At 36.2% G+C, this 16,500-nt stretch overlaps 1 protein-coding gene across 6 annotated transcripts in view; it reads left to right on the forward strand.

The window, feature by feature from the left end:
• The window catches only part of USP42 (ubiquitin specific peptidase 42), a 19,590-nt gene extending 3,343 nt beyond the window's left edge, over nucleotides 1-16,247 (forward strand). For 3 of the 6 annotated variants that reach the window (XM_026083223.1, XM_026083224.1, XM_026083225.1), the window contains exons 3-18: nucleotides 760-960; nucleotides 2,124-2,234; nucleotides 2,403-2,505; nucleotides 2,669-2,736; nucleotides 2,899-2,969; nucleotides 3,518-3,600; nucleotides 5,448-5,559; nucleotides 5,952-6,092; nucleotides 6,305-6,405; nucleotides 6,846-6,984; nucleotides 7,657-8,394; nucleotides 8,783-8,871; nucleotides 9,553-11,052; nucleotides 11,539-11,831; nucleotides 12,393-12,475; nucleotides 14,702-16,247. In XM_026083223.1, the coding sequence (XP_025939008.1) occupies nucleotides 760-960; nucleotides 2,124-2,234; nucleotides 2,403-2,505; nucleotides 2,669-2,736; nucleotides 2,899-2,969; nucleotides 3,518-3,600; nucleotides 5,448-5,559; nucleotides 5,952-6,092; nucleotides 6,305-6,405; nucleotides 6,846-6,984; nucleotides 7,657-8,394; nucleotides 8,783-8,871; nucleotides 9,553-11,052; nucleotides 11,539-11,831; nucleotides 12,393-12,475; nucleotides 14,702-14,974 (4,106 nt within the window). In that variant the 3' untranslated portion in view covers nucleotides 14,975-16,247. Of the gene's footprint in view, nucleotides 1-759; nucleotides 961-2,123; nucleotides 2,235-2,402; nucleotides 2,506-2,668; nucleotides 2,737-2,898; nucleotides 2,970-3,517; nucleotides 3,601-5,447; nucleotides 5,560-5,951; nucleotides 6,093-6,304; nucleotides 6,406-6,845; nucleotides 6,985-7,656; nucleotides 8,395-8,782; nucleotides 8,872-9,552; nucleotides 11,053-11,538; nucleotides 11,832-12,392; nucleotides 12,476-13,171; nucleotides 13,215-14,701 lie in introns of all 6 variants that reach the window. The other 3 variants (XM_026083226.1, XM_026083227.1, XM_026083228.1) reach the window with 3 other exon arrangements.
• Nucleotides 16,248-16,500: the final 253 nt, after the last annotated feature.

Here is a 16,500-nt window from a genome sequence, read left to right on the forward strand (position 1 = left end):
TGTGCTTAAATGTTTTTTTTTAAGAAAAAATAGTAAATGTCAGCCCTATCCTCCATTCTTACTTGTTGAACTGGTATAAAATGGAACTACACCTGTGAATAAAGACCTCAACAGTAGACTTTCATTTTGTGAATCCCCTAAAACGACTGAAGTGACTAGTGTTGCAAAAGTTACTTTTGGTATGTTTGCAGTCTGCAGTGCATTATGGGGAGTTTTTCTTTATAATACTCAGACTTAACCAGGTATTTTCTATTGCGCAGGGGACAAAGGCGTTTTATCATTGCTATTCGTGGTTTCCATTAATCACAGGTCTATGAAAGATAACATTGCTTGGAAAAAGATCTGTTATTAATAGGGTTACCGTCTGTGCTAGTTACTTGCCTATTTCTATGTCTTTGTTCTTACAATCACCATGTGATTACAAGTATGACTAGTGGTTTAAGTTACAATAAGGAAAAAACAATAATCAAATTAATAATCAGATTAATGAATCTAGATGGAAAGAAACATATCAAGAGTTACTGAAAATAGAGAAATAGTTTGCACATTAGAAAAATTAAAATAGGTGAATAAACTATTTTCCAAACTGGATGTTGACCAGCAAATTTGAATGGCAGTATTAAGGCTGTCTCTAATATGTTTTTGTGTTATAAATTACAGCTGGTGCTTCCAAGTGCTTAGATATGGAACGCTACTTTTACAATACCCCCTTTTAAAACAAAATAACACAATCTCTTTTAAAATGTAATTCTCTTGCAGTCATTAATGACGGAATTGCTCCACCGCAGAGGATTCTCTTTCCGCCTGAGAAGATTTGTATGGACTGGCAGCAAACACAAAGTGTTGGAGTTGGACTCTACAACCTTGGCAATACCTGCTTCCTCAATTCTGCTCTACAATGTTTGACTTACACACCCCCTCTCGCCAATTACATGCTTTCTCTTGAACACACCCAGTCGTGTGAGTACTTTGTAACTTGATTTAAAATCTGCTGGACAGCTCCGAAGGTGAAAGAACAGCAGTGATTCTGTGAAGGAAACTCTTAATTTTCCTATTTTACCTGTAGAAGATGGCTTTGAATGTTGTATTGACATTGGGTTCAGAATAGCTTATGTAGTGCATTCATTCATTTAATGCACCATCCTAAAACTTCAAAGAAAGATCATTTCTTGCTTCATGTGAATGATGAAGTGGGTTGGATAGTAATGCATTTAATGAATATTTGGCATTTGGGTTTCCTGCTGATAGGAGGATGATAAAATTTAGGCTGTTAGCCTTGTAGATTCTTAGTGTACCTTCACAGCCTAGTTTCCGTAATGCACTAGTACTGTCATAAATTATATGTTCAGTGTTGAACCATTTAAAAAAACATATGAGCTAGTCTCATGGAATCAAATAGAAATTTCTGAGGGACTGTATTAAAATTGAGACTGATTTTTATGATAAATAAAATTCCTTATTTTTCAACTCTTGGGTTCATGTTTTTTGAATTTTATTTTTATACTTGGACCTGTTCAAGCCTAGTAGCCTCTTCTTGTATCCACATATGGATACTTTAACAAAGGCACCTGTGTGCTTTTTAACCTTTCTAGTCTAGTATTTTAGTATGTATTCCCAGAAATTTAACATCATATGCTCATTGTATAGAAAAATTCTTTCAGTTAATCATCCTTTGGAAAAAAGGAGAGTAGAAATACTTGTAGGTACATTATTAACCTTTCTTTTTTCCCAAATGATTCTTATCTCTGTATCATGTAGCTCACCTGACAGCAGTGTGCTGAAAATAACACACGTTCTTTCTTAATGCTGCATCATCAGTGTCAAATATTGTTCCTCGTATGTTCTGCAATCTGTAGAATTCAAATTCTTGTCAGCCTGCAAATAATGACTTTGCAATACTCATTTAGATTTCTCATCAGAAAATGCATTTTAATACAGAGTTAATGGATATTTTTATTCTATGTAGTGTTGTGCAATAAAATGTCACAAGAATGTTGGAATATTGGCACTTTAAGAGAAGAGGATGGAAATTGTACCTATAACTTAAAGATTTTATTTTGTAAGGTTTTCCATAGCTATTTGTATTTTGCTAGACTGAGATGCGTTCTTCCTTCACTCTTCAGGTCGTGAGCAAGGCTTCTGCATGATGTGCACAATGGAAGCTCACATTAACCAGGTCCTGTGTTGCTCTGCTGATGCCATCAAACCTACACCTGTCATCAATGACCTTAGACGTAAGTCATTTCAGAGGGTTTTATTTTTAGTTATTTTTTAATTTTCCAAGATTATTTAATGTGCATAAACAGTTTTCATAGTTTAATTTTAAGGAAGAGAGATTTTAGAAACAGAATTTTTCTTTCACTTTTATATGAGATAAATATCATAAACTTCTTATTTATTAGGAATAGGAAAACATTTCCGTTTTGGCAGTCAGGAAGACGCACACGAATTCTTACGCTACACCGTTGATGCCATGCAGAAAGCTTGTTTAAATGGAAGTACCAAGTAAGTATAAACAAATTTATCATTAAATGTTTTCTAGCCCTTTTTACTCCTTTATTATCATAAATGAAAATCTATGTCCATGGTTTTCATAAAAAGAAAAACTCTTTGAAGAGTTAACTCTCTGCCTTAAGTCTTCTGAGCTCTGATTATAATTTATTTCCAGATTAGACAGATCCTCTCAAGCTACCACATTCATTCATCAAATATTTGGAGGATTTCTAAGATCTAGAGGTACTTTTTAAAAATATTATCCTTAGAATTATCTGTGTCTTTTTGTCTGTTTGTAGTAAAGCAGCTTATAGTGCGACTAAAATAAATAATATGTGTTAATAATTTAAATTTGCACCGTTAATCTATTTCACGTATTGTTAAGCATTTGTATTTTGATTCCAGTAAAGTGCTTGAACTGCAAAGCAGTTTCGGATACCTACGAGGCATTCCTTGATATTACTTTGGATATAAAGGTAAGATGTTCTGTAACTATGGTTCACTATTTTGAAGGCATCTGTAGTTCTCTAATATAAACTTGGTTTACTTAAAAATGTATGCTGTTAACACAAAACAGCTTGGTGGTGGATGGGAAGTGGACTGAAGTTTCTTTCTGTGGAAGCCATGTAATGGTCCCCATGTATGCACTGGGTTTAAGCTGGACACATAATAATTATCATATCTACACCCATGATGATACCATTATACTTTACTATTTTGTACTACCTCAATATTCATCTAATTGTTATACTGATGGTTTTGGTTGTTCTCTTTATTTATGATAATGCATGTGACAGATTTGCTAACTGCCTGTGGTATAACGCAAGTTATTTTTATCAAAGTAAAATCATTTTAAAATGAGGTAAATGCTCAATGTACTCTGCTTCTGCCTCCTTCACAGTCTTCACTGTCTCACAGTAGGTCTCTTAAGTGGGAGCTAGCAAGGGCCTCTTGTAAACTACTAGTAAGTGTTTGGAATTTTGAATTTCCAGTAACTTTGTGCTCTACTTTCTTACTCATACAGGCAGCTTCATCTGTCACCAGAGCTCTAGAACAATTTGTGAAACCTGAACAGCTGGATGGTGAAAATTGCTATAAATGTAGCAAGTAAGATTATTCCTAATTATGTCTTAATACTAGATACTGGTTTAAAGTATTGTATGTCTTAGAGCATGAGTTATCTTTTGACTTAATTTAGAAACACAATAATGAGACACAGCTTTTTTTCTTTTTTTTTTTTTTTTTTTTTTTTAATGCAATGAATATGCTGAAATATTCCAGAGCTTGGAAAATAATACCTTTGTTTCCAAGACAGTGATTTTTGTCATTCTGTTTGAATATCTGAAATTATTTGATAAGAAGTGCAGACATTAGGTCATAACAGAATTCTGTTTCTAGTATTGTCTCCACTGGGAGTGGTCAATCTTCCAAACTGGGAAGTTGCACACTGCAGTATTCGTATGGCCAGAAGTTACAGACATATCCTATACGTAGTGGTGAGCTGAAGCAAGGAGCTATGGACAGTGATTTGGGGTGGGAGGCGATAACAGCTTCCTGAAGTGGTCGCTGTGGAACAAAGTTAGACTGGGTCTAGGTGAATCCAAACAGGCTCAGGGATAGTTAACGCTAAATGCCTCTACTGGCTCACTGCACAGTATTCTGCCATGGTTCCTGAATCGTAAAAACTGTGGACTACTGTTGTCTGAGATGAGCCACTGTAAACCTAGCCTACCATCAGTGAAAGTATATGGAGTTAAGATATCCTGTATGCTGATCTGTATGAACTTCATGCAGCTCGTCTGAATTGCATGATCTCTGTGGGGTATGATCAGTATAGTCATACTTTAAGCCACAAGTTTCTGTTTCTTTTCAGTGAGCTTAAAAAGAAAGGTCTTGCATGTATGCACTATCTTTTCTATTTCTGGTAAACTCTCCTGTTACTTTAATTTTTTTCCTAATTGACGTTATTGACGTTTTCCTTCTGTTTTCTACCATGAATTTTTCTAATAAAGATTGCCTCCTCAAAACTTTGTATCTAAGTTTCATAGACTGTTATAAAGCACTTTTTTTTTTGTTCATGGCATTATCCATGGGTTTGAAATTTTCTGCCTTGTATTTTGACATCAGAATTTGAGAAGAGACTATTTAATTCTTTCCACTTATTTTAGCTATCAACAGTATTTTTCTTGATGATGTAAACTGACATATTTCAGTATCAGTCTGTCTTTTTCTGTGATAGTAGAATCTCACTGCTTATCCTGTATATCCTACCTTTGAGTGGACCATGTAACAAATTTACAATTAACTATTAGTTTCAAAGGATTTCAGATGGTTCAATCTCTTTCCAGGCAACCTCAGTACGTGAAGACTTATTACTGTCAAATGTCTTCCTCCTGTAGAATGACTGTTTGCTTCTATTGTTTTTTTGACATTGATAAATGGTCCATTTTGGAAATGCTTTGCAGTTTCTAGTCCTGAGCACTGAGACTCCATTTTTGCCGTTCTTTTCGCATTTGTATTCCAGCAGAAAGCTGAAAGAATGTATCCAGGACATGAGTTGGACATAGCCACTTTTGCATAACTATAAGTGCTACCTTGTGTTACATGCTAATGTGCTCTAGGGAGAGATTCATGTTCCTGCTACATTATGAGTTGTTGGCAAGCCTTACTTCTTGGCATAACAAAGATACGTGTTCAAACATTTGTTTGGCTATCAAAAGATAATGTTCTAAATCCTTTATTCTTTGTTCTGTAGAGCTGTCCTCTTATATCCTGCTATCTTCTCTGTATTAGCAAACCTGAAATGCAGTGTATGGATTTATGAAAAGAAAAAACATATTATGCAAGTAAATATCATTCAAATAGCATAAGCATGTGTGAGACATGAAAACTTGTTTGACTTTTGGGGGGAAAAGAAAGACACTTTTAAACGATTGTCTGTGCTTGTTTTTAAGGTGTAAAAAGATGGTTCCTGCTTCAAAGAGATTTACAATACACCGTTCTTCCAATGTGCTCACAATATCCCTGAAAAGATTTGCAAATTTTACTGGTGGAAAGATCAACAAGGTACATACACAACTGTAACGCAACCGCATCTTCTTGGAGTGGGAGATTTCCCAAAGCAGAATACTCATTTAAAATTTGCTGATGTCAGCAAACAATAACTATAGATTGTAGATGTCTAAGAAAAATCAGTACAACAACTATGTCTTATTTTTAGTCTTGTGGTACCAGTAAAGTTTCTGTGTGCCAGTAAGCATATACTCTACTCTTAAAGAGCTGACTTCACAGAAAACAGTTTTTGCAACTTATATTGCTCAGTGTTATTAATGGGAAGACCTATTTTTAATGAGCTATAAAATATATACTTCTAGTCTGTGTTTTTTAGAAGTGTTTTTCTCGGGCTATTTCATAAGGTTTTTCAGGATAGTCTTTGAACCCTTTTGGTCTCTCTTTAGGATGTAAAATATCCTGAATATTTGGATCTTCGAGCATATATGTCCCAGTCAATTGGAGAACCACTGCTCTATGCCTTATATGCAGTCCTGGTACATAGTGGTGTTAACTGTCATGCAGGACACTATTTCTGCTACATAAAGGTAAATATCAACTTGGTCTCTAACAGGGTAAAATCTGTACTGAGAAAGACAAACTTTCATTAAAATGTTATTGGTAACCACCGGTTTTAGGGGAAAAGGGTTTGTTGCATATTTTGTTTGATTTCTTTTGGTGGGTTCTTTGTTCCGTAGTGGTCTGATTTCATTTAGAAAACGTGCAGTTCATCTGAAGATCTTGTTGCCTTTATTTGCAGGCTGGTAATGGACTTTGGTACCAGATGAATGATGCCTCTGTAGTCCTTTGTGACATAAAAACAGTTCTCAGTCAGCAAGCTTATTTGCTTTTTTATATCAGGTAATAACAAGTATTAGAATGTGTTTAGAATACCTTTACGATCCTGTTATTGATATTTTTCTTCTTCTTAAGTGTTTTTCTTACTGTGCTAGGAAAAAAAATTGCTGTTTTCATAATTCAGTTCTGCCTAATCTGAAATTCCCCATGTCATTTATCTTCTTTCATTGCTTGGCCTTAAACTGCTGCACTTGTGTAAATTGCTACGTATCTGCTATCTGTAGCTGGCTAATTTAGAAAAGAGAAGAAAAGTATAAGGATGAGTTACTGCTCTAAAAGGGACAGACATTGTAGTAAGACCATTAACTAGTTTTCAGTTTGTAGCATTGGTTAAGTCTTCTGTGTACAAGTCTTGTGTGTCATATAAACTGCTCCTATAAAATTATAACACAAGAGTAGGCTGAAAGCACACCTCTAAACTGCAATCCCTGTTGTTTCCCAAGGCGCTATGATTTGACACTTGGAGAACGTGCTTTTTACTTACCAGCACCGTCTTACCCTCGTTCATTCCTTGGTCAGCGGGGGGCTAATAATAAGCAGACTGGATTTATGGGACCACGGCTTCCTCCTCACATGATTAAGGTAATTTTTGGCGGGCAGATAACAGTTCCAAATTGATAGTGGTTTGTTGGGGTTTTTTTGTTTTCTTTTTAAAGCATCTGAGTTTTATTTTTGCTCCCACACCGCAGCTTTCTTCATGGCCCTCATACTACAGCCAGAATCATTCAAATAGTGGCTAATACTAAGCTGCGCGGCCATGCTACTTCATTACTTTTTTCTTCCAACTCAGCTTCCTAAAGCCCTGAGAAATTCCTAAAGCCTGAGACAATTTAGGTAGAGCCTACTAATGCTTAAATCGTTTAAAAACAAAAAAATAAAGTTTTTTTTTTTTCTAGCAGTGTCACTTTAGCTGAGACCGTGAAACCAAATTGGCTTGTTCCTGAGCACTAAAACAATTATTCCAGGGTTTTCAGGGAGTGTTGTAGGGGAAAATATATATATATATTTGGGAATAGCGTTAATCAGTGTTGTTTGGATGGGATATTAAAAATGATATTCATTTGATGCAAATCTGCAGAAAACCAAAAGTAGGAATTAAACACACTTGTTGGACTTGCATGTATAATTGAAGTGTTTTTTTCTATGTAGGTGTTGAGGTAATTTAGAATTTAGTGGGAGAGTTTTATATTTTGGAACTTGAAATGCCATGTGTTCGCATATACCCATCTTGCAATCTCTTCTTTTTAAATACAGAATTCAAGTCGTTTAAATGGAAATGGTTCTCTAAAAGAGGATCCCAATACCGTTGGTGTCACCCTGAAAAGGCCATCTTCAGCTCCACCAACAGCTTGCGTTCAAAACTGGGCAATTACCAGGCCTTCAATTACCGATCCCTCAAAAAAACAGAAGATCACTATCAGTATTCATAATAAATTGCCTGCACGTCAGACTGTGTCTCAGCCTGACTGTCTTAGCAGTGCTGTGGAGGATGAGGATCTGAGCAAGCCTGTTCCTTCATCCACAATTACAAATTCTTCTGCAGCAGAGTCTACCTCAAATGCATCTACAATGTCAGTTGCTACTAACATTTCCAAACAAGAAGTTCCTGATGAAATTTTTGTCGAGCCAGCAGTGAATGGAAATCCTAAACTCAGCTCCGATAACACAGTCCCTTACGGTGCAGAATCTTCAGGAAAATCTGAGGAGGAGTCGAAGGGCTTATTTAAAAGGAATTGCAATGTAATATCTTCTAATGGAATTTTGATTGGAAAGGTAGTCCGTACATTGCAGAATTCCCATTCTTCCTGTCAGAATGCTGAAGAAGAAAGATCCCAGCATGAGCTGCCAAAAAATGATTCATTAAATGGTGCTATTAGTTTAGATAATGAATCTAAAGAAAATGGACTGAAACTTGATGATTCCACTTGCCAAGTACAACCTGTTAAACCTTCAGAGATTTTCTTTTCTAAAACAAATGGATTGCTTGAAAAAGTGAGTTGTGTGTTGTTTCATCAAGAATTTCTCACATATGATGTATTCAGGAATATTGTAATGTTCCTAATTCAGGCGAAATACTGAAGAAAATACATGGCACAAATTTAGCCATAGCACTTACTGTGCTATTATCCCATTAGAGTTTGCAGAGCTGAGCTGATATATTAGAGCATGTCAACTTAAAACAAGTTTAGCTGAGATAATACTTCATAAGAGTTTCATAAGGTCTATTTTGGGGGGATGGGTGGGGTTACATTTAAAATGTGGCCAATGCATATCACTCAAAGCAATCTTATTTAACATCTAATGTAGAAATTTTGCAAACAGTAGTTTTCTGCTACAGATACTGTCTTTCTATCTGTTAACTTCTACATTTTCATTGTAGATGCCTATAGCTTTGCCTCCAGTCCCTCAAGAAATAATCTTAGAATCCCTCACATACAGCCAGTTGAACAGCTTGTCAGAGGAAATAAGGTAAAATGAGTATGCTTTGATTTAAAATAAAATTTTATACAAGTTTATCGTGGGTTTACCTATCTACCACTACCACTTAATTGAAAGATTTAAATCAATAGAATTCCACACTGCATTATACAGTGTTACAAACACAACTAGTGATCAGCACTGTGCATATTATTCTGATATTAAAAACATGTTGATGCCTCATGGAAAACGTTGATTTCCACACAGAATGTTTTTCAGTTTTGTTGTACTGTCTGCAATACTTTCTGTATTCCTCTTTCCCTTTTTTTCACTTCTGGAGATGCATGCATGAATGTAAATTGTACAGTGTAAATTCCTGCCATTGGCCTTCCCTTGCATCTGGGAGAGAGAGGGAAACCTATGTAAACACTTTTTTTAGGTGGGGGGAGAGCAAATATGGTGGGTTTGGCTATTGATGTGATTCAGAGCAGCAAGTGGAGAGACAGATAGATAGTTTTTCAATGCAATACTTTCAGAAGCAAGAAAAAAACAACACTCTGCTCTGGGAGCTGAGGAAGGTGTAATAATCAGAAGATAGATTTCTAAAGGGAATGTCTTTCAGAGTTTTCCAGTAGCTGTCAGTTCTTTACTTAACAGGAGTTTACTCTTAATGTTCATCTTGTAGATTGACTTTTTTGGCCAAAGTGACAAATGCATTTTTATTTTGTGCAGTGTCCCTGGACCTCAAAAATCTTCTGAGAATGACGCTCTTATGGAAACTGTAGTGATGGAAGCACTGTTTGTCTATGAAGAATCCAGGAAGGTTCCTTCTGACTTTAGCTGTGAGGTCGAGAATCTTTTTGTTCAATCAGATTCTGAAACCATTTCTACCAAAGAAGAAATTACTGAAAGTATTGTAACAAAAGCTGATAATGCACATCCCAATATCAACGGCCAGCACAAGGTCAGGAAAAGATCCTTGGACGCTGAAGATGAATTCCTTGGGCAGTGTGTGTCTGAAGACAGTGCAGACAAAGACAAACCAAGAAGATCAAAAGAATCAGAACTCATTTCAAAAGAAAATCCTTTGTACATCAAAGGGTCTCCTGAGACTGAAGAGAAATTAGGGCAAACTTCCTCTTTAAAGTCTGACATTGAATGTAGTTCTAAAAAACTTGCATCTCTAGATATTACAGATAAATGCCAAGATACAAAGGACATTTCTAATAACTATATAGAAGTACCGCCTGTTAATGACTCTTCAATCACAAAGCTGGATAAAGTTTTGGAGAGTCAATTTTCTAGAGGAAGTGAGGGACTGAGTAATAAAAAATGTGAAGAATACAAGCATAGGAAAAAATATAAGAAAAAAATATATGACTCTAAAAAAACTGACAAAGAGCACTACCGCAGGAAGAGAGAACACTCTGACACTGAGGAGAGGGAGAAGCAAAACAGAAGCAAAACAGATGGTCATTCTCAGAAGAGGAGGTGCTCTCGCAGTGTGGAAACAAATAAGCAAAATCGTCATAAGCAGGAGTATTGCAATGGAAGCAAGTACAGATCTTCCCATAATGAAAGAAGCAGCCCTGATAATGGCAGAAGCTCAGGAAAACATCCTCGTTACAGATCCAGAAGCAGAGGGAGAACAGAACAAGACAGAAATAGGTATTATCATTCCAAAGGAGAGCGAACTTGGAGCAGAGAAAGATACTACCAGGATGAACCACGGAGATGGGAAAAATGTAGATACTACAACGATTACTATTCCTCTCATGCAATGAGAGATGGTAGAGAGAGAAAGTTCTCTCATTGTGATAAAGACTTTGACAAATCGAGTCAAGCTTACAACAACAGGTCACATAAGGATTATCATTACAAAAGCAGATGGCTGCACAATTCACTCTCTCGAGAGGAAGATGTGCATCACTTTAGCAGTCACAGAGCAGACTTGCATCATTGTTCGGTACCTCAGCAGCAATCTGAAAAATACTCGCGTGAAAGACATGTGCTTCTACCTGTGTCAGTTCATTCAAATTTTGAGAACTCCTCCCAGAACGATGAAAAAAACAGAAAAAGAAAATATTCCCGTGCAGAGGGGAGTGAAAGCGAAATAGAAAAGAAACGCAGAAAGATAGAAAAAGAGCTTTCAGGTGATCAAAAATTGAAAAAATACAAGAAGGTCAAGAAGAAAAAGAAGTCCAAAGATAAACATCGAGAGAAGGATTACAAGTAAGCAAGGATTACAGCATAATCAGCAATTTTTTCCTAATTCTTTTCTGGTTGTTTCTCATGTCTTCCCCTTTTTCATTGTTTCTAAGTTATTTATATGGCAGAATCTGGCTGGGGATCATGTCATTAGGTCAATCACGTGAAGATAGGAAAGATATGACCGAACTGTGTTAGAATGTTAGAACTGGACCGCATAGTTAGGATCACATCTGCACGCGGTTCTTGATTAGGTTACAACAATTTTTTTTAATTGCACATATTCCAGAACTAGCCCTGGGTAATGATTTGTGTACACACCAGGACCTATTGTCCTTCAGTCTCTGAGGGCCTAAGTTTGCTACACCTAAAGTAAGCTAGATGTGCAGAAATTACCACAGAGCAGCTGACGTGCTGCAAACCGTCACCTGTGGTAAAATAAATAAAGTTTCATGTATGCATCAAGTGCCACATCTGTTTTGCTATTATTAACTTGCATGTTTCCTTCAGACTTTATGATTTGGATTTCTCTGTGCTCCACTTTGACAATGACAATCGCAAACGTAAGAAAAAGAAGAAAAAGAAGAAACACATCAGGAAACTGAAAGGCTTCTTGGAATACTTAGATCCTCGTTTCCAGAAAAAAACATGGGAGAAGAAGGAAGAATCCTGTCCTCCAGATGGCTATTTATGTGAGCAATACAGAATCCAGGGCAGTAAACAACCCTACAAGGAAGGGAAGCCTTCCAGTGCTGGTGAAAGCAAGAAATATAGTTCCATCACATCCAGCGAGTACATGAAAGGTAAGGGGCCACAGGAAGCTTACAGGATTCTTTGTTATTCAAACAGAGAATATTATTTCAAATAGTTTTTAAATGCTTTTGTGATGCAAACTGCACAGTATATCATGCTTTCCAAATAGTCTGCATTAATTAAAAAAAAGTTGATAGGGTTTTTTGTTTTTTTTTCCATTTTTGAAAGACTGCTAGGAAAGACGGTCTGAAATACAACTGCAAAGGGCCGAAGGGCAAATAATTTTAATTTGATGTGATGGTTAAGTGGGGAACCAGCAGGAGAGATGCAAGATGCCATCAGTCTGATTAACTAGTTAATTTTAGGCAGCTGTTACTTGAAAATGAATTTAGTAGGTAGACAGGAGGTTCCATAGTCAAGATGGGAGATGGTGACATGAGACTCCCAGACTAGTAATGTTATGGTAAAACACCATCTTCCAAAAAAAGACTGCTAGAATAAATGACTTCGTTAAAATGCTATGCTCAGCTATTTCATAACATAGAAACAGTGGTGACTGCTTATTCAGAGTAACATAAGTTGGTGATAATACTGAAATATTTTTGTTTCAGATATAGATCTGCCTTCTCCTAAGCACACTGAATTTGCAGTTATTAACCCTCCAGAGGACGCTTTGCAATTTAACACCTGGAGAGTACGTTAAATTCCTGCTACTGTTTTATTTACTTGTGCTTTTTTCTGGTAGTATAGGCTTAAAAATTCAGAGAAATGGGCTGATGAAACAGCTCTTTCCAAGTTTTTAATATAAAAAAATCAATTTGGTACATCTCTTTATGGAAGAACTAAATACAAGCTTGAGTGCCTAACTGAATTCATGCTGAACTCTTTGCTGTTGCCTGTCATAGTTCTGACTTGGACTCTCAGTAGATAACAGTTTAAATTTATTATTTTTAGAATTAGGCAATGAAGAAGACTGCACACTGTAATAAATTCAACATCTAAAATCAAGTTTGACAGCATTTTCCCAGGGAATTTTTCTGAACACAAGTGTGTATTACAAAATGACTTCTTAGATTAGATGCCTGTTAGCTGACATGAAGACACAGTCCCAGTTAATCAGATATTTTAATAAACATTTATAATAAGAAGATAAATTGCTCAATCTTTTAACATTATTTGATTTACTTATAGGGCTACAGAGATGTACAGATTCAATCAAGATGTTGAGTTTTTAAAAGCTCAATATCTTTTGAATATAATATTAATACATAATCCAGATATTTGCCTGTATAGCGTATCACTACTCTGTAAAATATCAGCAAAATTCTTGGCAAGACTGTAGTTCTTAGAAACAAACAAGACCCCCCAACAATCTATTTTCCTCTTATAGATAACTGAAGTAATCCCTGAAGAAGACAGCTCACTATCCAAAGGCAAGTTTTATTCTTAGATTTGCTATGTTTGATACCTACCCAGAATTTAATAGTTGGTTTAACTGTCAGTGACGGTCCTGTTTATTAACGGTCCAGCTCATTTGAGCATAGAGAACGTAGGAACTTCATCTTCTTGCATTACAGCTGAATTCATTTCAACATTTGAGAAGTTTAATCTTGGAATAAATTTACATTTTCAAAAGTTCCTTGTGGTTTCCATGTTGAGGTAAATTGCCGCAGTCAGACCGTAGGTTCTTGCACTGCAGAGTTTGCTCAGGACGAAGAGGAAGTGCAGTTGTTGAAAAAGCAGCATGATCGTATTTTAGGGCATTTGTGAAATGAAGTCTGTCAAATCCTTGCTTGTAAATCCAGACATTTTTAATGATAAGGCTGTAGAAAGAATCCTGATTGTTCTAAATTTTAAGTATCTCTGTTCTAGATGATAAATCAGGAACAGCACAGAAAAAAAAGCATCTGGTCTAATACTATTTTGGCTTTAATAAATTCTCTGACCAGCAGGTGGCAAACTTGTTTTTTTTCTAAAACAGTCAACAGTGTAGGAAGAAAGCAAGTGTTTTACATCCAATAACACAAGTCAGGTGCATTGAGATTACTGGGCTGTGTAGGTGAACGAGATGATAAATTATCATTGATAAATACAACAATACTACACCACTTGCAACACAAGTAGGATAGAACAGGGGGCTGTGCAAAGCAATTATGGTAAGTATAAGAATTTTAGTATTTCATCAGATCTAAGGATGTTAATTAGCTTTATTCATCTTGTGGAAGGTGAGTCTTTAAAAAATGGGTCTCTTAAATAGGATTTTTTGAATGATGGGATCTAATCCCAAAAAAAGCTGCTTGGGCCGTGTGGTTTTAGAGGTTATTGAACCTCCCAGCTAAGCTAGGGACAGACTAGGAACAACCAAGAAGGAATTGTAAGGTTGTGCCTTTTCTCCTGGACTCATGTTACTTTGAATAAATTAGCAAGGATGAAATTGCCTAGTGATAACTTGTGATTTGAGGAAAATCCAGATAGATGAGAGAAGGAGCAGCTTTAAAGCAGTTAATTACTTCCTGCATTCTTGCATGTTTTTCCTAGCAAGCTACCAAAGGCTTCTGGTTTTGCGGGTAAGATTTGGTCAGCTTGACCACAAGATCATTAGTAAAACAGGAATGCTGACGTGTTAAACCTCTAGGCACAGCTTCAACCATATTTAAATTACCTAAGGTCTACCATCTGCTGTTAAAGCAGGTAGCTTTGTCCGAATCTTCTGTACAATGCACCAGTCTTACTGAAATGCTTACTTTAATGCAAGGGTGTGGGAAGTCTTCTTCTCAAGTCAGGTCAGTCCTGTAGTCGCAGAGCAGATCAAGCTGTGTGCAGGTTCACGTCTTTGCTGCTTAGAAATGAAGCACTGAGCCAGACAGTTTTATATTGAGTATCGTGACATGGAATGACATTGCTGCCTTTTGTTTTTCAGATGCGGAGCTTACTGACGGAAGCCTTCAATACTCAAACTAAATCTACCATCAAAACCAACAGCCTACCATCAAAAGCAACAATTTATTTACCACCAAACCCAACAACTTATTTACCATCAAAACCAACAAATAAACATCATCAAAACAATACTAACTATCAAAACCTAAAAATTATTATCAGAACAATAAAATTATCATCAAAACAAAACCCAATCATAAGTGGTGCTTCAGATTTCTGTACAGAATTTTACCATGAAAGAACTTTTTTTTAGTTTTTAACTTGAGACTTTCTTTTTTAAAATGTACTTGTAATCCAAAAGGGTGGAAACTTTCTACAACTGCTGAACATTGTAAATTACCATGTAAATATCTCACTGAAAATAATGCCCTGGAATAGAACATCTCAAATGCTGCTTAATTACAGACTCAGGTTGATTGTGTGTTATTCATGTAATGTTACTCCAAGTTAGACATCTGGTGCAAGAGAGACCAGGAAACCACGGAATTATAAAAATTGCAACTGACAGTCTGTATATTTAATTTAAAGACTTATTTAAAATTTCACAAGCTCTCAAATAACTAGAGTTTTGCAAGAGCTTCATCTTTTTTCTGTGATGTCTGACACTAGAAACTAATTTACTTCACATTTTTAGTTAGTTATATTCAAGAGCTGAAGAAAATGTTCTGGTTTTCAACAGTGTGAAACATACTGATCAGAATATACTGTTCTGAATGTATCTCAGACTATTTGTATACTCTCCCATATGTTTTTATTACTTTTTTTTTTTATATAGTGTCACTTGTCTTGACTTAGTCTCAGTTGTCTGTTTTGTCCCTCTAAAGTTTCTAGTTACAGACAAATTCATACTGTGATTTTTATTTTTATTATTAAATGCTATCAAACTGTGATGCACTTATTATTCACTGGTCCTGCATCAGGAGATGAGTGGGGAACCTGTATTAAATACAGTTCATCTGAATAATCTGTCTGGTTTATACAAGCTGTGTTGTTCAGAGATGTCTAAAGTTTGATCTTTGTTTTTTTAAAGATAAAAAGCACTTGCCCCACTGTAAATATATAGCATGTAAAATTTATATAGTATATAAATACAGCAAAGTTAAAATGGATTTTACTTGAGTTTTACTTGAGTTATTTAACATGCAATATGTCATGTGAATTGACAGCTTTCAGAGTGTGTTTGATAATCAAGAAATCAGCTCTTCCTTTCAGTGGTAGGTGAGAAGATGCTGTTGGTGTGACCCAGAGAAGATAAGTAAACTTGGGACTGCAACTGCCCAGACAAGAATGCAGAAGTCTTTCTCCTTTGAAGTTAAACGCTTCCAAAAAGGTTGAAAGCTCAGCTGTAGCTTTCCACTGTGTGTGACACTAAGAAAGGAGCAAGGTTAATGTTCTACTAACTACTTAAAGTAATATTTTGGTACATGGAGAACACCGTAAAGCCAAACCATAAGTGTACCCTGCATAATGTTCCTATGGCAACAGTTATGTGACGTTACATAAAGTAACATGACAAAGAAAACACACACCTCTCCTGTATCTGGCTTTTTTTTCTCTTTTGTCCTTTGGCTCCAAGATTTTGTATCTTGTCTCTTGTCTAATGAGTAACTCTGGGCTAAACATATAGGAGGACTTTAAGGGTAGCGTGTAGTCTCATAAGAGCTCCTGCAGCAGCAAGTGTGCAAAGGGGCTAACAAGCAGCGGAGGGAGGGCGGGAGGGCAGGTGACGCTCCGGCGGCGGCGGCAGGGCGCCCGCGGCAGTGTCGGGCAGGGGGAGCG

The sequence above is a fragment of the Apteryx rowi genome, unplaced genomic scaffold (assembly GCF_003343035.1).
Source record: "Apteryx rowi isolate R43461 unplaced genomic scaffold, aptRow1 scaffold_6, whole genome shotgun sequence".
NCBI classification, from domain to species: Eukaryota; Metazoa; Chordata; class Aves; order Apterygiformes; family Apterygidae; genus Apteryx; species Apteryx rowi.